The sequence below is a fragment of the Coturnix japonica genome, chromosome 12 (assembly GCF_001577835.2).
Source record: "Coturnix japonica isolate 7356 chromosome 12, Coturnix japonica 2.1, whole genome shotgun sequence".
Lineage (NCBI taxonomy): Eukaryota > Metazoa > Chordata > Aves > Galliformes > Phasianidae > Coturnix > Coturnix japonica.
This window is the reverse complement of record NC_029527.1, coordinates 2,801,793-2,826,947: the sequence shown is the minus strand read 5'-3', so window position 1 is coordinate 2,826,947 and position 25,155 is coordinate 2,801,793. Positions and strand designations below refer to the sequence as shown.

General features: G+C 38.8%; 1 protein-coding gene across 1 annotated transcript in view; it reads right to left on the bottom strand.

Annotated features, from left to right (window-relative positions):
- Positions 1 to 2,560: 2,560 nt before the first annotated feature.
- Positions 2,561 to 25,155, bottom strand: part of SLC6A1 (solute carrier family 6 member 1) — a 43,530-nt gene continuing 20,935 nt past the window's right edge. The window contains exons 2-15 of the mRNA XM_015874826.2: positions 15,679 to 16,058; positions 14,790 to 14,921; positions 13,937 to 14,037; positions 12,646 to 12,755; positions 12,420 to 12,552; positions 11,114 to 11,248; positions 10,919 to 11,022; positions 10,471 to 10,595; positions 8,952 to 9,064; positions 8,267 to 8,398; positions 7,640 to 7,742; positions 6,898 to 6,998; positions 6,166 to 6,333; positions 2,561 to 5,066 (exon numbers count right to left, since the gene is read on the bottom strand). Coding sequence (XP_015730312.1) covers positions 4,962 to 5,066; positions 6,166 to 6,333; positions 6,898 to 6,998; positions 7,640 to 7,742; positions 8,267 to 8,398; positions 8,952 to 9,064; positions 10,471 to 10,595; positions 10,919 to 11,022; positions 11,114 to 11,248; positions 12,420 to 12,552; positions 12,646 to 12,755; positions 13,937 to 14,037; positions 14,790 to 14,921; positions 15,679 to 15,913 — 1,797 coding nt within the window. The 5' untranslated portion in view covers positions 15,914 to 16,058 and the 3' untranslated portion in view covers positions 2,561 to 4,961. The remainder of the gene's footprint in view (positions 5,067 to 6,165; positions 6,334 to 6,897; positions 6,999 to 7,639; positions 7,743 to 8,266; positions 8,399 to 8,951; positions 9,065 to 10,470; positions 10,596 to 10,918; positions 11,023 to 11,113; positions 11,249 to 12,419; positions 12,553 to 12,645; positions 12,756 to 13,936; positions 14,038 to 14,789; positions 14,922 to 15,678; positions 16,059 to 25,155) is intronic.

Here is a 25,155-nt window from a genome sequence, read left to right as displayed (position 1 = left end):
TTGCGACTGGGCTGTAGCTCCAGGGCTGCCAGCCTGCCTCAGTCCCTCCCCTCTTGAGAACCAACCAACTGTGGCGTTGTGTGATTTTAATAGTTAATTGTAATAATTCTATTTTGGCCTGAACAGAGCAGAACAGAAATAATCAGGCTTAAAACAAACAAAAAACCCAAGAGCAACATAGAGTTATTTTAGAATAAAAGCACACGTAGCTGAACTAATACTCCTGACGAACAAGGACATGGCTTTCTCTCAGGGCATCCTGCAGTCCTGTAGGGAAGATGTGACCTTATTTGCATTCTTCTTGTTGAATTGCTGTTGGGATTTCTGCAGCATGGCAAGAGAAAATTCCTCCGGGAGAGCATGGAAATATCACAGCACTAACACAATATCCTTCAACTAGGTTCCTTTTCCTCGGCCACGTTTTGCCCCTTGCATTGCTCTCTGGCCAACCAGCCAGCACTAAATGCATCCCCCCCAGTCTCTCAAATACAACTCTTATCCTTTTTCTTACAACACAGCCCAAAAGCAGCAGATGACGAATGCAACACATAATGCTGATGAAATAAACTTTAAAGATGGTTTAATTTTTTCCGTGGATTTCAAAACCACTGAAGTTGCTCCTTCCCCCATTTCCAGAAATAAAAATCTGTGATCTGCCTTACATGCTCCTGCCCTTCCTCCCCAGCCTTTTTAAATAAAGCAGAACAAGGACTGGCCCTCCCCTTGTACTTGCACATTTGAGTGCTCCTTTCCAAGGGCAGCACTTTGAATTTGAAGTTTATGATTTTGGATACTTCTATCAGAAGCATTTTCAGTTCTAATAATGTTCTCTAAATTGCTTAGACTCTTTCCCAGCATGACGTCCTGCTCCAATTTTCTACTTAGATAATTAAATTCAGAGCACAGGAGCATTCAGCCCCTCAGCAGAGGTATCACATTAGACCTAGGTGTAAGACAAACTGCTGTGGAATTCACATGACATTGTCTCTGTTGTCAACCAATAGAGAGAAAAAAAATGGCTTTTGTAGCCACAGCTCTATAGTTGGTTAGGATAAGAGCGCTGTTTCACTAGCCCATTGACTTTGGCTTTGCTTCAGTCGAGGGTTAGAAATCAGTGAATTCAGGCGCTGCAACTCTTGCCCCAGTGTCTCAGCAGAAAGGTACCTGATGAAGCGTTATTTAAAGTCCTTTTTATTTTGGCTGGTCAGAGGTCCTGGTCTGCCACCTTCCTACAGGAGTGTTACAGAAGCAGGATACCAGGCAGCACTATTAACTTGAGGTCGCATCTTCAAAAGCATCAGTTTGAGTTCCACAAAAGCAGGTGAAGAAAAGCCTTTTTGTGGGAGGAATGAATGTTTATCTTCTGCTCCCACCTCCTGGGTTGTCCTGGTGAGGTTGTAGTGTGCAGCTCCAAATTTCTTGACTGCGGCAGACCTCATGGACAGGAATGGATGTGGGCATAGGGTGTAAGTGCTCAGCAGTCCTTCTCCCAGTAGGAAAGGCAGTGGCAAGAGCAGATAGACGCAGGTGTTCCACAAGACTCCCCAGCCCAGCATGCTGTCAGTTGGCCTCCTGCAGAGTGCACTATTAAATGCTGCATTTCCTCCAGCGTCATGGTTAAACAGGTTCCGCTCCAGTCTGAAACACACCAGCTACCATTCTGCTTGTAGGAATTTTCATGGTAAACAAGTAACTCTTAAAGCTTGAGTCTGATGAGTTATTTATCTAGTTGTACCACATAGCTTCCACTTTTGGTATTTTAGCCATTTTTGTTTCTCCGGCTAGCAGCACCTCCAGGCTGGAGATTTGTCTATGCCAGCTGCCCCAATCCCAATCCTGCCTGCCCCTCTCAACCTCATGCATATCCTGTGGAGCATCCAACTTAATCTTCTTGAGACAGCAAGGCAGACACACTGTGTATTCCTACAGACTGTATTCAGAAGTTTTGCAAATGGTAGATTTCTCAGAAAAAGGACAATTTCAAGGCTTTTTTCCTTGTTGCCTGTTGGAATAATATACATGGATCTGGATACCCAGACCATAGGTCTTAATTCATCAGAAGTCAAAAACCAGCTGGAATTCTTATCTGCCACATGGAATTTAGCACTTTTAAACATACACTCATATCTTCCAGACAAAAAGGCAAATCTGGCAAGTTTCAAAGTTACCTTTTGTTGGATGAATTGGTAAAATAACCTATACATTTGTTTTGGTTTTGTTGTCAAACTGTAGAGTACTAAATCACAGAGTGTCCCTTTTCAGTTAGAGCCTGGTGAGAGACAGAGATGCAACTCCAAGATAAGTATCACATTGCTTGCTCTTCTGCTACAGACTACGCTTACCGTAATCAGGAACCCTGTTACCTTTTCAGCTTACTGTATAATGCATGCATGAACAAACTGAATTATAGCAATATCATCATGGATTAAATATAAACATTACAAGCTTGATACAGCCTTCCAATATTTGAAAATAATAACCAAAACATTTAGAACTTACCTCAGAGAAAATAATTTAACACTGGTTCATTTTGTCCAATGAAAGATTGCATCATTCTGAATTTAATGTATAATATAACCTTTATTCTTTTTCCTCTAAACTCTTGGAAACTTACATAACAATCGTGCTTTAATTATGACACCATTTATAGACATTTAAAATGCATCTTAATTTATAAATATTTTACATTTGGTCCATAGAACAGGTTGCAATTTACTAAATAATACTGTACTCTTTTAAACAGGCTCTGTATATATTTTTGAATATGTATATATTACATATATATTTTTATATAGAGATAGATTTGCTTGGTGTTCAGATAACTCCTTATTGCAAAAAGCATATATGATCATACAATAATCTTTCTTTCAGGGCAAGTACTACAAAAAGGATACAGCTATTCACAGTTTACACACAGTAGTTCTACAACACTATTTTGTGCTATGTGGTACGTTTGTACAGCTTTTTGCTAAAGAGCAGGTCTGTCAAACATCTGTCATAATTGTTTACAATCAAACATTAAATACTGCATTTTTCTTAGGACAACATGGGACTTGATTACATTAAACGATAAAGAGAAAGTTGGAATTTTAATCCTTAGTCTAATGAAATCCACAATTATAATGTGCATGTATCATGTATAATGTGTGTGTAGGATGTATACTTTTCCTCTAAATCCCAAAGACTTACAGGACTCTTGCATTTCAGCTATAGCCATTTAGGATGTAGCTTAGATCTCATCATATTTTACAGTTGATCTATGTATGAAACAGATTAGAATCTACTGAACATACTCTGAGATTTTATGATGTAGTTTGAAATACATGTGTATTATATATATATTATTTCTACAATAATGTGCTTGACATTCTGAGAATAATACCTTATTGCAAGAACATGTTTGTCACCTTCAGACAAAAAACAACGAAAAACCCAACATTCACAGTTAACGTTTTTCACGTAGTAGTTCTACATAAATTGTGCTATCTAACATTGTACGTTGCACAAAAAATTGCTGAAAAGCATGTTTCATTGCACAGTTCTGTCACAGTCATTTACAATCAAACATCAAATACTGCATTTTCCATAAACCTTTGTGTCTGTCATATAGCTGCCAAACAAGAAATGCCATACAGGGCTAACTACTGCATTTTCCACATGGAAAAGAACTTCCATTAGCTGAATGGGGTTTTCAGCTATGTGGCAAATGCAGATGGAGCCCAGAGTGGGAAATTTTTATATTACTGAAATAGCTTTCCCTCCTGCCTTCATCACCACAAATAATATGTAAATAAAAATAAAACTGTTTTCAAAGTGCTCGTGATCCATATTTTATAATTTGCTTATTTGAAACCGTTAAAGTTGTTTAATGGATTATAAAGAACAGTTGTGAAATTAAACTCTAAATTAGAATTACAAGGATAAGCTTCAATCTTTAAGCCATTGTTTTGGTTTCTATTTTGGTGGCAATGCAATAATAGCGTGATAATAACAGCATAACAAAAGCTCAAGTACTCTGAGCTTGAATTGCAAATACCCTGTATTTCTCTCTTTTTTTTGTCCTTTTTCTTTCTCTTTTTTCTGGGAATATTTAAGAGCTCTTAAGAATTGGATGTTACTTCTCATCTTACTAATAAAAGGTTAGAAGTCACATTTTTGCCCCTACATCTGTGATTCATGTAGTGCTGCTTCACAGAGTTCTTTTTATAAGTTCTTTTTATAAGATAGAGAAAATGCTTTAAAAAAAGAAATTCACAATCTCATGTGAAAATTATCCTGAAAGGTTAAGAACAGGTAGTGTTTACAGCTATGCTATGCCGCATTACTACATGTAGCCGTATAGTAACTTCATTTGTAATAGGAATGTTAATAAAGGCTATGCCTACTGTGACTCTAAGTTAACTCAAAGAAGTCTCTCCCTTCTCAAATGGCCTTGACTGGAACAAATTTTAAGGGCAGACTTTTTCACTGGAGATCACTTGGTTACAAAATGCATCACTCTTTTGTACAAAACAATTCCAAACTTAATTTCACTCCTGCAAAGTCAGAAATAACAGTCTTGGGATTCAGTGGTAAGAAGTACTGATAAACTACTAAAAATCAGTAGCACAAAACTTCAAATAGTTGTGCTAAAAGGTAGATTAAAAAGGTTTTGCACATCAGTTTACAAATTCCAAGATATGCAACTATTGTTCTGAAAGGATAAAAACATTAACAGTCTGTGGATTGCCAGAGAACACAAAATACTGTCAGCATCTGAGCTCGCACAATGGTTGGATCAGACCTATGGCGATTCCCTTATAATGCAGGTGACCTTTTATCTTATTTTTTTTCTTTTTTTCTTTTTTTTTTTTTTTTGCCACTAGAGGTAGGTAATTATATTCTCAGACAAATTTGTGGTCATACTCAACCATATTTTTTGTTTTTCTGGAATAGGATTTGTACTTTTGTAATACAGAAGTTTAGATGTAGGCTTCTTTGTTTGCAGAGTTGCTCTGTTGTGCCTGATCTGGCCCATTTTCAGGATGACTGATGTCTTCACTTGGCTGAATCATTACTTGGATGCGCTGTTTAAAGAACAACAAAAAACGTGAGGCTGTCAAAAACTGATTCTATGTTTTTTATTTACTTGTTTGTTTTAGACAATCACTGGCCAGATATCAGAGCTAAGATGAAAAAATTCTGTCCGTCTCCCAGAGTCCTAATGAAGAAGTCTCATACATTAAAAAACATTATAAAAAATACTATTGATACTGAGCATGTCACAAAATAGCCCACTATGGTCCAATAAGAAAATCTGCCTATGTTAGGTAAGGTTATTCTTAAACGGCTCACGTACTGAAATTTGAACACAGACTCTTAAGAGCCCTTTGCTTCGTCAGTTTAGTGGAATGGGAGAAAAACCAGTCACCTGCCTTGCTCTGTTGGTGAGAACATTTGTCAATGCTCTCAAAAGTTGAAAATAATTCAAATGTTTTCAAAAATGGAACCTTAATCTACAGGAAGACTGAACTGAAGAACTTTTACTTTGGTCTTTTACAATCCTGGCAAGGAAGGAATTATTGATATAAGGGCAACAATTCTCCATTTACACATAAACATTTCCATGAGATTAAGATAAAGATACTGAATAAGTAGGAGTAAGAAAAAGCATACATCAGTAATAACAGAAATGTTTTACAGAAATCTCTGGAGGATTGGTAAGTCTTTGGATACAGGTCTGAGCAACTCATGAGCCATTACCCATCAATTCTGCTTACAATCATCTGTCTATTTGCAAGGATGGCTCTGTCAGTTGATTTTAGAATATTCCAGAAATACTGACAAAATCATTTTGACACACAGTCATGGAGGACAGAGTCGTGTGTTTCAACTGCTGAAGTGTCTCCTATACACAGAATGAGACTATTGCCTGGGGAGAAAGAACTAAGGATGCACACACTTCAAAAAATTAAGGAGGACAATTGACAGTTAAAGAGCGTACTGGTCAGTAACCCTATTAGCATTTCACACTGTCAGCAGCACGCCCCTGAGTATCTTAAGATGGATTTAAGCTATAAGAAGCCTTTGTCACATGGGAAGCATCACCTCCTTTTTAACAGATGGTAACAGTATGCATAGGTTTTGCAAGATTCAGTCACGCAGACAGGAAAACGAGATACTTACCTGTTTCAAAGAGCCTTTCAGGGTAAGAAACATATATGCCATATAGCCTGGTATCAGCACCATAGAAGACAAAGCCATGAACCAGCCAACCCCTTGGCCCCATTTTGGAAAAACATAACTTCCCATTGTGAGAGGAGTCATTTGGACAGCACTGAAGATAAATACTCCCTGTAAAATAGAGCAGGGATGCGGAAGGGAGAGAGAAGATTTGGATGAGTATTTCATGTTCATGTTCAGCAGTTTTTCTGGATTGACTTGTTTCTACATCCAGGCACAGAGAAAAGGGCTCCTTAGTTCCTGGGAATAGTGCAGCAGGCACTAGATTGTTGCCTGCAGGTCAGTCTTCCAGATAGACACAGCAGGAAACAGACAGATGTCAGCAGGGTGTAACTGACTGATTCCTTGCTTGCTTATTCTCTAGTTTGCAAATCTGTAAATATCTGAATTGTAATTCTGCAACTATTAAGTTTCTGGTTTATACTACGTTTCTTATTGTTTCAGTACAGCTCCATTGCATAGGTCAGCAATGGACTCCTGTATTACAAAGGTTTCTTAAAGCCTTCTTCCCTCAGTGCACAGGCTTCCTCTAAAGACAAGGGGCTTTGCTCACATCCTTAAGTAAAGGATGAGGTCAGGCCTAGTATGAAACTATGGGGGATGGCAATGACAATAGAAAGTACATAGTTCACCCTGTTTATCCCTTAAACCATATAATAAAAGTTTGTTTCTTACTGCCACAATGATTGGAGTAAAAAATGACCAGCAGAGTTTCCACCAGATGCAGGGTCTGTATCCCACCATCTCTTGGATGTTGTCATAAAATCTATTAACACCTAGATATAAAAATAAGAAACAACATAGAAAAATATCACATAACTGATTCAGTTGAAAGCTCAATGCTTTTGAGAGAGACTGGCACAAATAAAGCAATATATTTGGAAGCTCTATACAGACCTCAATCAACATAACATTTCACCTTCTGTAATGGAAAATAAGCGTGCAAACTCATAAGAACCAAAGTAATTTTCCCCCTCATTTTTAATGCCACAATTAATCTACTACCATTTAAATTGTTCCATTGTAAAGATAGAGTAATCTGAATATTCTGAATATTTTAAAGCAATTATGCAAGACAGATTTAACCAAGGAGCCCGCCTCTCCCTCCAAGATCCTAAAGTATCATCCAGAATCACTTCTGGAAAAGAAACATTAGAAGGTAGATGAGACCCAAGCCATTACACAGAGAGGGAAACAAAAATAAATGAAAAGAGATGTCACTTAGTGTCACTGAAACACCTGGCATCCAATCACTTTGAGGCTGATAATTAGGGTGTCTTAAAGAGGCAGGAGCACCTCATGCCAGCCACCTTCGAGTCCTCACTAGAGTTATATTTACAGAAACGCAAGGCCAGTTTTAATTCCAGCCTCAAATGTGAAAAAAAACAAAAAACAACAAACAAACAAACTTGTTTACCATAGCACCAAGATATGGAGATGCACTCAAAGAATACAAGGAACAAGAGACTCATCCCACTGGCAGAGTAGTAGTCAAAAAGCTTAAACACATAGATTCCACCCTAAAACACATAAGAAGGAAGTGTTAGAATAAGTATTAAGGACTCCAATCTCAAGTTGGATTAAAATAGAAGCTGAAAACCAACAGTGGAGCACAGGTTACGATGTAAATTAATTAATTTCAACAGCTTAGAAGTCTGCTAATGCATGAGGTCAATACTGACAAGAATTAGATTAGTGCTAGAATTCAATTAACTGGTTTGATTTCACTTCACTCCTTTTTGTTCAATAATTCAGTCACTTCCCTCAATCTGTCTGCAATCTACTATATCACAGGGAGCAATGGAGAACATCTCTGGTTACCACTTCCTGAACCGTAAGAGGGATTGTGGATACATGTATTTTCTTCTCACACAAACTGCTCAGCAGACCTCACTGTATCCAGGGCAAACAGAAAATGTACCCCTGCAAGATGATATCCTCTTCCTGAAGCCTTTCCAATGATTCTAGGTGAGAATGGCAGAGGAGGGAAATAAAGCAGATATGGTACAGCAGAAATAAGAACACATTCTTCTACTGAACGTACCTGAGTAATGTTGGACAGCCCTATCAGATAGGAAACAATGCACACAACAGCAATGAAGATTTCCCTTCGGTTGCGCAATAGCTTTGGAAATTCATCCACCAAAGCTGTTATGAATCCTTCGACAGTGCAGAACTGCAAGTAAATTTAGAAATAACATATAATGTGATGCACTGCAACTGCAGGATTGGGTTTAGGGGAGGAGTTTTTAATAACACTCATCATTGGCCTAAGGCCGCATCCATTAAATGATAAAGGAAAATTCATTTGACTTCAGAGGAAGCAGTGCTTCTGAATATCCTTGTTTCTGTCTGAAACGATCTATGCAAAAAGATTTCCAGCTTGAAAAGCATTCAGAATTCTAAAGTATGACCTATAGCATGTGCTTGACAAGATAAAGTGCTCTTTCTTGTGATGGAAGCCTGCAGTTGGAGGCTTTGGTCCACAGATCCGACAAAAGCCTAGACTTCTATTATTTACTTACATATATGAAACACAATAGACTCAAAAAGTCTGGTCAGATTCATGCTTTGGAGTAAAGACTAGAGACACGAGATTGATTCTAAAATGTTAAAAGCAGTGCACCAATAACAGCCAGCAACGCAGAAAGCACAGAGCAAAGCCAACACTGTACCATATGGCTGCAAAAAATTCATCTTATTATTAATAATTTTTACACCAATATTACCTGACTGTCAATTCCAAGCATCAGCAACATGGAGAAGAAAAGTATTGCCCACAAAGGAGAAATTGGTAACTGTGTCACCGCTTCTGGATAAGCTAAAAATGCCAGTCCAGGACCTGGTAGGAGAAAAAGGATAGAACGTGTCAGTGCGGTTGACTGGGTTCTGGGATTATCAACTCCTGTTGATACATAGGTTTCTCTGAATGACTTAGTCATGGATGCAGCATCTGTCCAGTGATTTCAGCGTAAATGGTGTTCATTGTGCAATCACTGCACACATCTTGCATTACAAAACAACCGAAAAAAAAAAAAAAAAGATAACAAAACCCAAAAAACCCAGACCAACCAAGGAAAATGCTAGATAAAGTTCAGAAGTCGCCTCTACAGTAAACAGGGAGTGTTATCCTTAGCTAGGAATATATCTTCAGTTAAGAACCAGCTTTCTCTTCCTCTGAAGTAATGACTGATAGCTTTAATCTTCTGCTCTACATCAAGTCAGTCAGAGGAGAAACAGAAATGGAGAAGACACTTAGAATAAAAAATTCTTTCGTAACATCTCATCTAAATCTCCCCTCCTTTAGTTTAAAAAACAGTGACAACAATGTATGCCACAACATTTTTTTTGCTATTTTTTTAATTTTTTAAATGAAGACTATTTTTGGTGCTTAAATTCTCTAATTTCCTAAGAGAATATTTCATCAGTGATATTTGTTTGCTAGTATAATAATACACGTTTTGTCCACCAGACTTCCAAACAAGCTTTCTGTTATCAGAACCCTCCTTGTGGCCAAAAGTGCTAAATGAGTATTTGGTACACCAGCTGGGTGAAGGTAACCATCTGCTCTGCTTCTGTAAGCTTCTTCATCTGGAAGAAAGGCAAAGATTCCGTATACTTTGCAGTTCTATCTATGGATCTATCGTACCACCCTACATAAAATTACTTTTCTAATAAAGGGTCCCATAAAATTGGCTCATAGCTGTAGTTTAACCAGTGACAGACTGATCTGCCTTAAAGGGTCTGACCTCAAGAAAGAGAAGAAGGAATTTAAAAACCAAATTTGAGAATATCTGGTCCTAAAAATGTCGACCATAATTCCTCCTTTCAGATTGTTTTTAAGAATTTCGGTAGCAAGAGGCTCTTAATCTGATATCACAGCCAAGCACTCAAACAGCTAACTGTGCTGCCATCTCTTATAAATGCAATCCCTGTAAGCATATTCATTAGTATTCACTGCATCAACCCAGTATGCTTTCTGGCTGACCACTCTCCAGCACTGAAGCTTTGCAAGCACTGAAGGCAGGCAGCCTGGTAAATGTGAAATGATTTTGCTGGTGATGCCTCAAGAGGTTTTGAACACTGGTTGCAAGAGGAAGAGCGTTAAATGCTACTGAAATCACAGGGAGCAGAGGAATGCTTTGAAGGAGAGATTTTAAACAAACTTGTGAAGCAGTTGGGATGCACTATAAAAACAAAAAAATAACTGATGTCTCTGAAGGACTTAGAGAAAAATATATTATATACCTGATGCTGCAACATCTGCAATGGGCCTCTTTGTGACATTAGCCATGAATCCAACAATGGAGAAGATGACAAAGCCTGCAAACATGCTTGTGCATGAGTTTATGCAGCACACTATGATGGAGTCCCTGAAATAAAGATAAGGTGTTTTAAGCAGCAAGTAAAGTAATGCTAATGCTCAGCGTATTACCATTTCTTACTTTGGAAAGGTTTTGTGGATACATTTCATGATTTTAGATTTCCTAGCATGGGTTCTGTTTCACCCTGGAAAAGTCATATCTCTCTCACCAGTGTAAACGCAGTTCTACATCTCATTCCTATGTAGGTATAACATTTAATATTTATTTCAGAGATTATATGTTAATTCAAAGATATAGGACCAAGAAAGACAGAATCCAACTCCACTTGAGAGAGAAAAGTGCCACTGTAATATGTGCAGTCATCTGCTTACCTGTAAACATTATTGTGGAAAGGGTTGTAACTTCCAAGGGCAATCAGAGAACCAAGACCCAAACCATAGGAGAAGAAAATCTGTGTGGCAGCATCCAGCCAAACCTGATGGCAAAAAATATTTTTTTAATTTCTTTAACGTCTGGAAGGTGGAAGACAGTAGTGAAACTTCTGTTTACAAAGACTAGATATTTACCTCAGAGTCTGAAAGCTTACTGAAGTTGGGAGTTATATAGAACAAAATGCCTTCCTTTGCTCCAGGCAGTGTAACACCACGGAAGAACAAGATAAGCAGCATAACATAGGGATAAGTAGCAGAGAAATACACCACCTGATTTGAAGAAGAAAAGTCATTTTAAGTGTGAAAAAAAGAATCATCTATTTATTTAGACATTTGTTCCAAAAAAATAATGTAGCAGCAGGTAAAGCTGAAGCATTTATCAATCACAGAATCAATTGTAGAATCATTAAGGTTGCGGAAGACCACAAAGATCATCTAGTCTAACTGCCAACCCACTAAACCATGTCCCTTCATGCCACATCTAACAGCATCATTCAATCATCAGATGCCACACAATGTCTGACACCATGCAGACATCATCCCATGTTTATAACGGCCAAGGAAAAGCTTAGAGTGCAAAGGGTAGAGCCTAATGCTGAACATCCTAAACACTGTGTCTTCACTTCAGGCAGCTGTTGCCAACTTTCCAGGGTGGTCTGGAAGCCTTCTGCACCAGGGGCTTGTGCTGCTCTTTCTTGTGTTCAACAAGGAAGTTCCACAAACCACAAGACCCATGGCTTCAGTACTCCTACTCTGCATGTAAAATATCATCATTTTATTTCTCAAACAGCTACTCGAACATTTTTAACATTCTCATTTCATCTTTATAACTGCCCTTTAGTGTCCAGCTCTCAAATGCTGTTACTGTTTCATTCCTGGAGAAAGTTCTCCCACAACAAACTTCCTTTAATTCAGTTTTGTACTTACAAACCGATCAGACTCCAAGAAGTATAGCATACAAGCATGCCTGTGGCCAGAACCATGTCAGGCTCTTGTTCAGTGTAAGGAGGGAAAAGGTCTGGCATATACTTTCAACAGTTACATATCCAAGTCCATCAAGAGTCATTTAATAAATGTATACTTGTTACTGAAGGCAAAACACTGCATCCTGACTCTACTACAATCCAAATTAGCTAGAATATTCTCTTCAGGAGCAGGCAGACAGATATTTAGGCATTTTTCTACCTGGCAAAGATAGGAAGTCTGTAAATGAACACCCTAACCAAGATGGTCACAGCAAGCTGTGGAGGAACAAGGCCTTTCAAAAAAAATAAATAAAAATTGTGCTCTATGAATTCAAATAGGACAGAAACACAGTGTTTAACAGAACTGTCCCAGAAAACTGTCCAGTGTGTCTTACCTCATAAATTTTCAAAATATTCAAGTAAAATAAATATTTTTAATAAAAGCATATTTACAGTATATATTTTTTTAATCTTACCTTTCCAGTCCAGCCCACCCCCTTCCAGATACAAAAATAAACCAGAATCCAGGCAATTGCCAGAGTAATTGCTAGCGGCCATCGGATCTGCCCTGGTTTTTCCAATCCATCAGTCATTTGGTGCATGTTGCGTCTAGAAAAAGCAAGCAGAAAGGTGTATTTGACAAATAACGAGCTAATTCTTGCATATGCACAGAAATGGCATAGAGAAACATTCTCAGCTTACTCCCAGAATTCAACCACAGCACTTGTCATGTTGGTGGTGTTTGCTAAGGTATAATTGGAGAAGCAGCGGTCAGTGTTCCATGGGTTCTCACAGTGCTTCCAAGGAAGAGTCTATTTACAAAAGAGAACAAGAGAAGATCCTAAACAGTCAAGCAATTTTTAAGTAAGCATTACCTCAAATATCTCTTTCCTCTTTACACCTCTCCTCTCCTCTCCTATTCTCATTTTACAAAAAAGGAATAGAGAACTAATACACTTTGACTTCTGCAATGCACTCATCCCCCTGTGGTGCATGTCTGCCACATATGTTATTTAATTTGATATCAATTACATGAATCAGACGTGAAAATATTTCCTCCTTTCTTTACTATACCTGCTGAAATGCTTTGGAGCTGGCTATGTCTCTCAACACGTTAGAGTACACTGAGCATGCTACAAGAAACAAGAGCAGCGCAAAGGACCTCCAGGAGGTCCAGTTACTCTAGTTGCGTTACACGTAATAAAAATATCATGATTTCTTATTGGAGTAAAATTATCTCCTTTGGCCAAGGAACCATTAGAAAAATGGACACATAGAAAACAAAATGTACATTACATCGTAATCTTTCTGAAATTCTAATAGACAAAGTCTATTTACACGTGTTATGTAATAGAGTGAGTCTGATATAAATATAACAGATTTTCTTGGGATGGCCAAACTTGGTAAACATTTCTCACATTTTAAAAAAAGAAAAACAAAAACCAGAAGAAAACACATACACAAAAACCTAACCTTTTACACACTAGAATTTTTCTCAGAGGAATGACTGGTTGCCTCTTTGTTGAAAGACAAGGTGATACTAGCACTCTTGTTAGCATTGCCAGGACTAGCAGTCACAAGCCTGAGCACAGATTCTCTGCATCTGCCTGGTAGAGAAGAAAGCAGGCATGCTTGTGATTGAATGGCAGACAGGTAATAATGTGAAACTAAAAGGGCACAGATGAAAGACTTGTGGCTCTGAAGATCAGGATCAGAAAATTTAAACAAATAAGTAAGAACGGGAAGCCTAAGGCTCCAAAACAAGCCTTTATTGTGTTTCCCCATTCACATTCAGTTTTCTATTCTGTATTTCTCATGAAAGAAAAAAAGAGAACTTTAAAAAGTATGTCTTGAATAAAAAAAAAATCTTATCCTACTGATTTTTATGCATTTTGTGTAATCTCTCACCTCCACAGTGAGATAGTTCAATCAACTAACTACATCACTTTGCTTTCCCTTGAACAAAATCTCTCCACCTCTACCCCATACTTACAGTTGTAAAGGAATTATACAGGTAATAAAGGGCCCATGAAATAATCACAATGTAGTAAATATTTAGCCAAAAGGAAAGGACTGCAGCAGCTAGTCCCACACCTGTCAAAGAAGAAACAAAAGAAGGTAACTTTCTGTAATGGTCGTACAAGTGTCTGAAACAGCAGTACCAGGGCAAATTCTGGCACAGAAATTGTGTGCTAATTTATAACTTAGTCTATAACTTGCTCCTTTTTTACTCCACAAGCCAATTCAGGAGCTCTCAAGCATCAAATGATTTAGAATTAGTGGATGGAAAGCATGGTATGCAAGGCTTGTGGGTCCGTACAGAACCTAGACTAAAATCTTAAGGTTCTAGCACCAAGAAAACCAACCAGCTGAAAATCTAAGCAGGGAATGAATTTTATGCAGTTCTTTTATGCAGTTCAGACTGGAATTGCTAACTTTGAAGAGTCTGGCCTTTGCATTTCGGTACAAAACAAAAGGAGATACAAACCTTCATGACCTGGAATAGAAACTTGGTTAGAAATAGAAAAATGCTGTGAACTGAGGAACCGGTTTTTTTTCTTTACCTGCTCAGACAGGTCGCCAGATTTTGAACCATCTTTGTATGTTCCTAACAAAAATGAGTTTTTAAATTTCACAAAATCAGTCTGTTGATGCCCTAATTTGAACAGGAAACGAATAATATTCTAGCCTGTTTCAAAATTGCCAGTTACACCTCATAAAATCAGGAGCTGCTGTAAAATATGACAAATTAAGTAAAAACGTTAATTAATTAAGTAAGAAATGTCCATGCCACTTCATGCAACGTGGAAAAAGAAGAACAGAAAGAAATACAAATTAAATCATACCTTTGAACATTGGAGCAAGCTTCCACACTCCAAGGCCTCCTATGGATGTGTATTGACCAAGGGAACACTCCAGAAGAAACAGTGGCACTCCAGCAAAAATTAGAGTTAGGAAATAGGGAATCAGGAATGCACCTAAAAAGAAAAAAGAAAAAGCTTATTACAGAACAGAAAGCCACTACTGTTTCTAGTTTTTCCATCCTTATTAGATCTGAAAAAGAAACACACATTTTTTTCCTCTGAGGTGTAGCTTGCTAAAATAGCTAGTGAGAAGCTATGTTCTGAACCAGTATCTCAAGAGGTTTTGCTAAGTGGAAAAATGTCTCTCCCCATCATGTAAACACTTTCTATTTAAGTAAAAACAAAATACAAAGGACCATGCATTTTGTTTTCTTCATCTATAAGAGCAGCACACATACGGTATAAAGGCTTTAACCAGGACTGGCTGCTTTCCAGCTGAAGCCAGCCTTTGATGATAAGCTCTGAGTAAGAGTTACAAGGCTTATGCAATCCTCTCAAACACTCAATCCAAAAGAGGGTTCTGAAGGGTTGGAGGGGAACGTGCTTCAATTCTTCTCTAATACTTTATGGTCTTTTATAAGCACTTGCCAGTGAGACATTAGAATAAACTCAAGGGCACAGCAGACTTCAAAGCAGAGCGCCCTGCTCTGAGAAGCTTCCAACCCTCATGATCTAGTTTAAAGCAAAGCAAAAAAAAAAAAACAACAAAACAAACAACAACAAACAATCAAACAAAAACCCAACAACCCTAAAAGCACACATACAGAGATGGAAACAGAAAACTCTATTGAAGCATATTGCTAATAATTTTTATGGTGAATACTAACATGCAGTCATATAAAAAGTTGTACAAAATAAAGAGCAAGCATACCTCCACCATTCTTGCCACAGAGGTATGGAAATCGCCACACATTTCCTAAACCAATGGCATAACCTACACAGGACATAAGAAAGTCAAATTTTCCTTTCCAGGTATCTCGGTCTGGAAGATCCGTCTTCTTCTTCTGCACTTTTACTACCAAAGTTTTAGGCTTGTCATTGGTGATCGAAGCATCAACTTCCGTGGAGATCTGTCCATCAGCCACTTTCGTTCCGTTTGTTGCCATGTCTCGGGGCTTGGCGGGGGAGGCTCTGGTGGCCGCCGGACGAGGGACTTCAGCTCCGGTCCACGTGGACAGCAGCTTTGCGGCTCACTGTGGCCCGGCCGTGTGTCAGCCCTGGGCAGCGGGCGGTATGCAGCTCTGGGATGCTCTGCAAGGCACAAGAGGGGCACTCAGTAGGGCCCTACCAACAGCTGCTGCACTGGGCATTGCTTCCCACTGAGTCAGTGGGAAGAGATTGGAGCAAATGCTGTCCTCAAAACAAATGCCAAGCCACCATTACTTATTTTTCATTTCCATATAGTCTGCAGGAACTACAGTCCCTGAGTCTACAGATAATTAATTCTAATATGCCCCTAATGTGTTCTTTCAACTCCATGGGGTCAAACACATATCCCTCTTCCTAGAGAAATAGAGTCAGTGATGAGTTTTCTCTTTAACAGCTCAGAATTTTTACAATGAAAGCATTCATTTAATCATCCCACATTAAAAAGCTAGAGGATAATTCCCATGAGCATAAAGTTCCATTAAGCATAGGCAGGTGCTACTATGGTTATGGTCATCAATGAATACCTACAAATAACAGAGAGTTGTAAAGGTTAGGAACTACGCACATTTCTCTAAACACCTTAATATGAGATCCTCCCAAAGGGATTAAAAAATAAACCAGATTAAGCAACAGAACTTAATATTGGATAATGATGTTGGGTCTTCTATGTGGTTATAATTAGTCATTAATTAAATACAATGTTCTACTAAGTTTAATATGTATGTGCTTCAGTACAAGACTGTAATAAGCACACCTCAGTTAGTTTAGTAATTCTTTCACCTGCCAGTACTGCAACTACGCAATTTTTGAAGTTTAAATAAGGGAAAAATCAAGGAAGCAAATGTGCATTAAGCAAAAGAACACAAGGTATTCCTATCAGCTCAGAAGTATGTGTAGGCTTCCGTTTCATTAAGACAAAAACACAGTGAGCTACTCTGTTGTTGCATGTCTACCATATGCCCATGCATGAGAGGTTTCTTTAGGCAGTCCCCCTTTCTCAGCTCCTTTTACCATTTGGCAGTCATCACTTCTCAAAACAGACACTTCAGCAAATGAAATACCTTCCTGTGTGAAGCTCCATGTTATGGCAACGCTGGACATAAGCGCCTGCAAAGATTAACATTTATTTATAGATTTACGGAAAGGTAGATCAAGACTATTAGTCATTCACTTCTAATAGTAAATTATGTCAAAAAGAAAAATAAATGACACAAAGGATTTCCCACTAAAAGTGTTTTTCTTCAACTTCCCATTTCAGATTGCTGTATTAAAATGCTTCTTACTCCTCCACAAACACAAGGACATACCTGGCAATTAAAAAGGACTTCAGTTGGAAGCTGAGGAGGAATCACCTGTTACATTTGCTGGGGTGAGGATCATGCTTATAAACTTCCTCTCTGTTCTACATTAAGATTGATTGCAAAGGCGGAAAATTACAAGTATTTTCCTATCCTCACAAGTCCTTCTGTGTATAGACATCTTTCCCTTCCCTTTCCCGTAGGCTTAGTTTTCCATATTTGTATGCAAGCTTATCTAATTTTGCATACCAAATGCCATTTCTGTCTACAGTCTAGGTTATTCTTAACATCTACTTGTCAGGAAACTTCCTTCTTGTGAGACACGGCTGGCACTACATCTCTATCATAGATAAAAGGTACCCATATCTGAGATGATGAAGTAGAAAAGGCTCCTATTTCAGAACTGCCATCTTGAGGTGAGGGAGAACGTGAGATGCCAACCCATATCTCATCCCCCAACTCCCTCAGATTGATCCATGCTCTTAAAGAGAATGACATCATGCCTACAATAAAAAAAGGGCTATGACTGATCAGAGCTTAGCTTCTCAAAGTTCTCAAAAATAGGACAGAATTAATCCAAGCAAATGTCAGAACTGCCAGCACAGAGCTCTTTACCCGAGTTAGTTGCTTCAGGCCTCCCTTGTGCCCAGAGAAGGCCCTCGTGTCAGCAAGGTCCATCTGACCTAAGCATGAGTTCTCCACACTGATTATAGAGCCAGGGCACATAGCTGACGCACATCTGCACAGCAAGTGTTTCCAGCTGGATGAGCTGAAACCCATCCTTGCTAACCAAGTCTTAATCTCAGCTGCAGCATGTAGCAGACTGATGAAGCATTCAGAGCAGTAATTGCAATTACATCCCCTCAAAAAGTACCACAGAGTATGATTCTCCCACAAGTAATTCACCAAATCCTGAACCGCACCCTTCAATGCAAAAACTTAAGTCCATGCTTACTGGCTTTATATTTCATTTCTGCTACACCTCAATCAGAAAAGCAAAAACAACTGCTCACAGAAAGTTTGAGCAATTCTGGTAGCCATTCAGAAGCCCAACAACCTTCACATAAGGCAACACAGACCATCATTTTGTGGACAAAACTGTGTTTCCGTTCTGAGGCTGGATTAAGATCACATTGCAATTTTGACCTTCCCACCCAAGTTTGTAAGATTCAGGCACAACCTCTGGAGCACTAACAAATGCGCGGCTAGCCAGCACCACCTACTGATGAAGATGCAGAACTGAAAGTGTTTCTTTCTGGCCAAAGGAGGCTGCTAAAGTCATCAGGGTGTTCTAGTACTTTTGTAAACCGGTCTCATAGATCTTTATTTATTTGGCACTTAATTTGTACTCAGCATCAGCAGGAGATCCCAAATATTGGAGAAAGCTGCATGTTGATGAGTAGAAAAAAAATACCACCCCAAAGAAAACCAACCAACCAACAACAAAACTGCAAAAAGAAAACTCAAAGAACAGTATGTGTGTGTGTTTATGGTTGATAATATGGGAAAAGTGTTGGAGGAAACTCATCCTTACGCTGGCCCTCCAGGTTATGGAAAGTAACCTCCCCTAAGCCTAAGAAATAATAAATTACAACAAAAGTAGTAGCCCCTGGTCTACAATGTACCCTCACCACCCACTTTTATATATGGTAGTTCTCCACAAAGTATGAGCTGCATACAACAATCCAGAACAAGAGTGGGTGATATGGCAACAAAGATACTTGGCACACACCCTCTGATTAATTGGGCATTCTCTCACATCATTGGGATTGGAATTTAAAATGAGTTTAACATGGAATGGCACAGAAATATTCTTATGTAAGCCCTGTGGCTCAGCTTGGTCAAAAGGAAAGACAAATTGCAATTGTCAGCCAGCAGAGCAGGTAGGACACTCGCAATTCAGCATTTCAGTTTGTGGGAAGAAGCTGGAGAGATCCTTTAAATAAGTCAGCCTTTGCTCCCGCAGCACCTCTGTGCCAACACTGAGTGTACTAGGAAGGGTATGGTAGCTTCCCACCACATTCCTCAATGCACAATAGAGCTTCCTTGACTTCAGTTACTAAGGTTGCTCAGCCAAGAGGAGAAAGCTCTCTAAAATAGGGATTTAGATACCACGTGGTTGTCCCGCATCACCACCGCATTAGAGAAGAATGAGTCAAGAGAGCCAAGCACACATAACAGCCAAGGTAATAAGCACAGCCAGGGAAACCAGAACAAAGAGAGTGCCACTTCATTAATAAAAGCATTTTTCTCTCTTCTGGCCTGGTTAAAATTGGATTTGAAAAGTATAGAACTGGTTGCATAAAATCAAAGTCCACAGCAATATTCCTATCATCTTTCACAAGTGATATCAAAAGGCAAAAAAGGAACAGTGCAGAAGCTGTGCAGCAGGAAACTGCCATTCCTACAGAACCTGTAACCTCTGCCTCATTCAAAGTGGAGCACCCCCTCCCCTCCAATCCATTGTGCTCCTCCTTCCCCAGAGCGCAGCAGCTCTGAGGGCTCCACACAAGGCAAGACTACAGCAGCTCCATACAATAAATTCTGAAGAAACACCATTATATAAAGTGCCACATCACTTTCATAAAACTTGGAAGGTATTATTGCTCTGACCTTAACGGGACTCCAGTTGAGCCCATTTCTGCCAAGAGTTACTTTCACTTACATTTCTATTTGTATTGGTCAGTCAAGTCAAGAGAACACCACACATACTAAGTTTCATAGCAAAACAGTTCATGTCAGCAGTGTCCTGGAGGGTATGAAATGGGTCTGAAATACAGAAAGTGCTGTTCTTATTGGGAAGAAATTTTTCCTTTATGGGCAATTTTTATTTACATGTAAGCATGTAAATAAAAACAAACAAGAAACAAAATGGACTATTATTAATAATTAATAATAATTAAATAGTTTCCTAAAAATACTGCTCCATCTGCTCTTTGGTTGTGCAAGTACTTCTACAGCACTTACCCATCTCTCATTGGACATTTGAGGTCACCCGAGGATACAGGCCAGTGGTCAGGCACTCCATGTACATCTTTGACTTAATCTTGAGCCCAAACCACAAGTATTTACTCTTCAAGCCCAACTTCAGTTCAGCACTGAGAAGAGCTTCATTTTCAGAGCATACAGAACTCCCCAGTGTGAAATTCAATCTTAGTGTAGTAGACAATAAGATCTAATTTGCACAGAAAGCTTATCTGTCATATAGCCTCACGATCAGAATGTGTAATGGAGAGATCCTTAAGCAGATATATATCCCTTAATCCTTCACAAAAATGCCTCCCATTTCTTTCTGAAGTGAGTAACCAACAACAAATGAAGAATCATGAAAAGCATAATGCATAACAAAGTGCTTTTTGATGAGGAGAGGTGAGGGACTTCTTAAAAAATTATATTTTTTAACAAACAATGAATTCTATTATTGTTGTTATCATTAGAGCTAAGCAAATGAAAAAACCCCACAAATATCATAAGTGCAAAGGCATTCTGGCAATCCTAGGAGACAGCTTGCAGCCTGTTTAAAGAATAGCAGCATTTTTCCTATAAATCCTGTAGTATCCTGTAAAATAAAATCTATTTCACTGGCAGCTGCTCCATCCCCAAAGATACACATATTTCCTTTAGTGAAAACATGATACAAAACACTCCGCTTTCCTTCTGTGTGTGCTGAACAAGACTCTTGAGATTTTGATTTGTCTGAGGTCTGCAAGAATATCCCGTCTGTCAGCGTGTAATACTTTTTTTCTTTGAAGCATTGTTGTTTGTGCAAGACTTGCTAGAAACATATTGCTTTACGTGCCAGAATACATCAGGAGGAGTGCCATTCATGCCAGAAGTAACCCATATTTAGTACAGGTGCTGTTGATCACCACCCTATGAATATCTCCTGTTTCATGTCAAAACTCGCACTGCTGTACTGCCTGCTGAAAGGGGGAGCTGCAGCAAAGGCATTGCCTTTGCCTTTGTCATAGAATTGAAAGGTAAGGGACTCAAGAGTTGGCTGACATTCAAGTACCACTCCTTTCAATATCAGTGCACCCCTGAGAGAAAGAGATCAGGCAAAAGTAGCAGGAGATGGATGAGCAAGGAGCTCACTGAAACTCAAATGGAAGAAGGAAGTTATGTGGAAGATGGATTTGGCCACTTGGGAGGAATACAGGAATGTTGTCAGCGCTTGCAGGGATACAAGGAAGGCTAATGCCCACTTGGAGTTGAAATCTGGTGAGGGAAGTCAAGGACAAGAAAGGCTTCTTTAAGCACATCAATAGCAAAAGGAAGACAAGGGAAAATGCTGATCTACTGCTGAATGAGGTGGGCGCCCTGGTAACGGAGGACACCAAGAAGGCAGATACTGAATGCATTAAATTGCTTTGGTCTTAACTTCTAACTTTGCCACTCAGGAATCCCAGGTACTGGAGATAAGAGAAAGAGTATGGAGAAAGGAAGGCTTCAATTTGGTTGAGGAAGATCTGGACAGAGACTGTCTTGGCAAACTAAATGCACAGAAATCTATGAGCAAAATGGCATGCAACCATGAGAGCTGAGGGAGCTGGCGGAAGTAACTGCTGAGCTGCTTTCTATCACGTTTAATAGATTATTAAGAATGGAAGAGGTGCCTGAGGACTGAAGAAAAGCAAACATCTCTCCCAGTGACAAAAAGAGCAAGCAGAAAGTGCTGAGAGATCTGAATAGGGTGTGGGAAGAGAGATCTTAGTGTTTATGAGCTTTTATTAGCCTTAAAAATAACAAAATGTTTCATTTCTGTTTTACTCTGAAGCCAAAAGGACAAAAAAATACTATGGAAATAATCACAAATTATGAAAGCTGTTGTTTAATAGAACATCAGCCTTTTGGCAATGAAAAGATTATGTTTTTGTCCTGGATGCTTCCCCCTCTGGTTTGTGTCTTCCTTCAGCCACCTCAGGTTCCTAAATTTTGTGTTATTTGGGTTTGTCTTAAATCTGAAAACACTGCCTAAAAGTGTCATGGACAAGTTCTTCACAGGATGACATCTTGGCACATCTGAGATCAGATTTTCTCTGTGTCAGTGGGCAAGTCACTTTAGATGATGTCCAGAAAGATAAGTTGTCTAAAACTTTGAGAGCCACCTAAAAGACAGGATCCACAAAGTTCCATGCATCAGGTTTGGGGGTAGAAATACAGTCTGACAAACAGAGGTAATAGTTTGTATTTTTCAATTTCTAGATGTTATCTTTATGCAAGGCAAGCTTCCTGTAATCTGCAGCACTTTAATGCAATTCATATTTTCTCCCCCACAACACTCAGAAAAACTCTTAGCCAATTTTAGCAGCCACACACAACATCGGACTGAACTTCCCCAAGCCTGGTGAAGAGGAGGCAGCTATGGCAGATGCTGTACGTCCAATTTCCAAGCCTATTGACTGACAATAACAGCTGCCAACACTGCTAATTCCAAATGATTCTATTTCGAGTGCTGCCTCCAGATTCTAGATCATAGCTTATTTTAAATAGCCCTATTTTCAGCCTAAATAAAAGGCTTTACAGTTGATACATTTGATTTGATGCAGTTATACTGCAAACCATTAAAAAAAAAAAAAAGACTGCAGGCACACACACATTAATGCAGTTAAGCCTCTTTCAGGAAAAACTAAAGGAAATATCCTTTTTGGAGGATAAGGAAGGAGTGGGAAGAGAGAAAGAAAAGAAAGCCCTGAATTTGAGGTTAGCTTTTTCAGATGCAGCTCCAAGCTAAAGCCACTTTTTCTTTCTGCTCTATTTTCTTTGATCCGCAAACTTCAGTCCAAACCTTTAATTTTAAATGGCATTTCATTCTGAACTTAAAGCTATTTAATTCACAACAAGAATTTCTCCACCCTCCTGAATCTGAAGCTGCAATACTGAAGTGACCAGAAAATCCATAAAATTTTGTCTTTAATCGATATGGACAATCAGGAAGCTGACGCAGAGTAGAGGATAAATAGAACGTTTTGCTTTCTTTTCACTTATAACATAAAGAAAAATAAATACAGAAAGAAGCTTAAGGTATATTTGACATTTTTGCAAATGAAAACCTTTTGTTGTTAATTGATGGCTCAATAGCACTGCAATACCAACAGGGCAAGGTTTCACTCCTGCCCCAAGTCATTTTGGGTCCACATTGGAACAGTTGAGACAGATTCTGCACTAAAAAAAGTGGCACCGCTCTGAACAAAACACAAACACATTTTGTGTGATTTGAAGCTACATCCCTAAGTCCTAGATTCTTTAATGACAGGAGAGCAGAATCTCAGACTAAGCTTTCAGTAGCTAAATATCTTTGAGAGATGCAAACCTTTTCTTATATTCTCCATACTCTCATGGTAGTAAGTCTACAGTGCTGTAATGGGATCATATTTATACTTGGCCAGGTACCAGTAGGGTACCACAAGGTAGGCTGGTTCCTACCTTATGAAAGGACTTTTAAAAAATTAAAAAAAACATCACAAAACATTTTTTTTACACTAAGTTTACTAAAACATATCCATACACCAGCACCTACATTACTCATAACTGAAAGCCGACTGTTGCTCTGTATCATTAATTAAAGCCTGCCACTATTATCAAACAGAAAGACAAGACGCCATCTGGAGAATACCCACTTTTCAAGGAGAGAACAGGACAATTCAGATCCAGAGACTAATGCTGCCACCTAAAAACTATAGTCTGTATCTGGGACACTTTCCCCCTCAAAGTCAATAACACAGAACTAGTGCTTGCCAGCTTGGCTTGAAAGACCCATCAGTGACACACTTGATGCAGTACTTAACTGGGGTAATTAAGCCGATCAGAAGTGCAGACCAACAAGAAGTAGCAAATTTGCATGTTCCAGACAAAACTATGCCATCTGGATAAGTTTCTTTTTTGCAAAGACCAGGCAAATGGGTCTCGTAATGCAGCCATTAGAGGAACGCTGTCAGTAAGCCAAACCTCGCCAAAGAGAAAGAGTTAAACTTTCCAGTTTCAACCCACTGTCCACTTATGTTGTAAAAGGAAAGCTGTTCATGCAAAGGTATAAATTTGTTTAGTATCAGAAAGTACAATACATGATTTTTCTTGATATCTGAGAGTCTAACAATTTTTCAGTATAAAGTCCAGCCTAGACTGTCAGAAGGCAAATACCTGCTTGAGGAGGTGAAGGAGTGGGTTATCACTTACACTTTCACCAGCTCTTTTTATAATAAGCCACCTGAACGAAGTATTATTCATAGGAGATATGATTTTGCTTATTTTTGCCTGCAGATTAAGTTAAACTTGACCTTTCCCAAAGGTATGTCTTCTATCAGGAAAAAGTTTAAAAAAGGAAGAAAAAATGTTTTCATATCAGCTACTTGCACATGTGGCTGCTTCTGTTCTCCAAACAGATGAGTCCTGGAGCCTGCACCAGTCTGCAAGGTTGCTAGATTTATTTATTTCTCACTGACCTGAACAATAACACATCAAGAAACATCTCTCCAGACCCACACCTGGTGGTTTGAACACTTGTACTGATTCCACCTTAATCCCATCTGACAGGAAAGATAAAAATCAGTTCTATGTATTTAATTATTCCAGACAAAAATCTTATTTGCTGCAGCAAATAATTCAGTGTGATTTTTTTCCTGTAGGAAATTTCTTTCTTCCCATTCCCTCCTCAGACTTTTACAGCCAAACAATCTCAGCACTTGCCACGGGTGTATAAATCTAATTTGCTAATTCAATCATCATTTGCAAACTAATGACTCTAAGCACGTATAAGAACTACATTAAGATACCCAGAACACAAGCCAGGTTGATGAATACTTTCTCAGAGAGGAAATAAAATCACCTTTCAACTCTAGAAAAATAAAACTTGTGTATACTTTTGATTAAAGAATTTAGTCCTTGTCTGGATAATAGTTCAG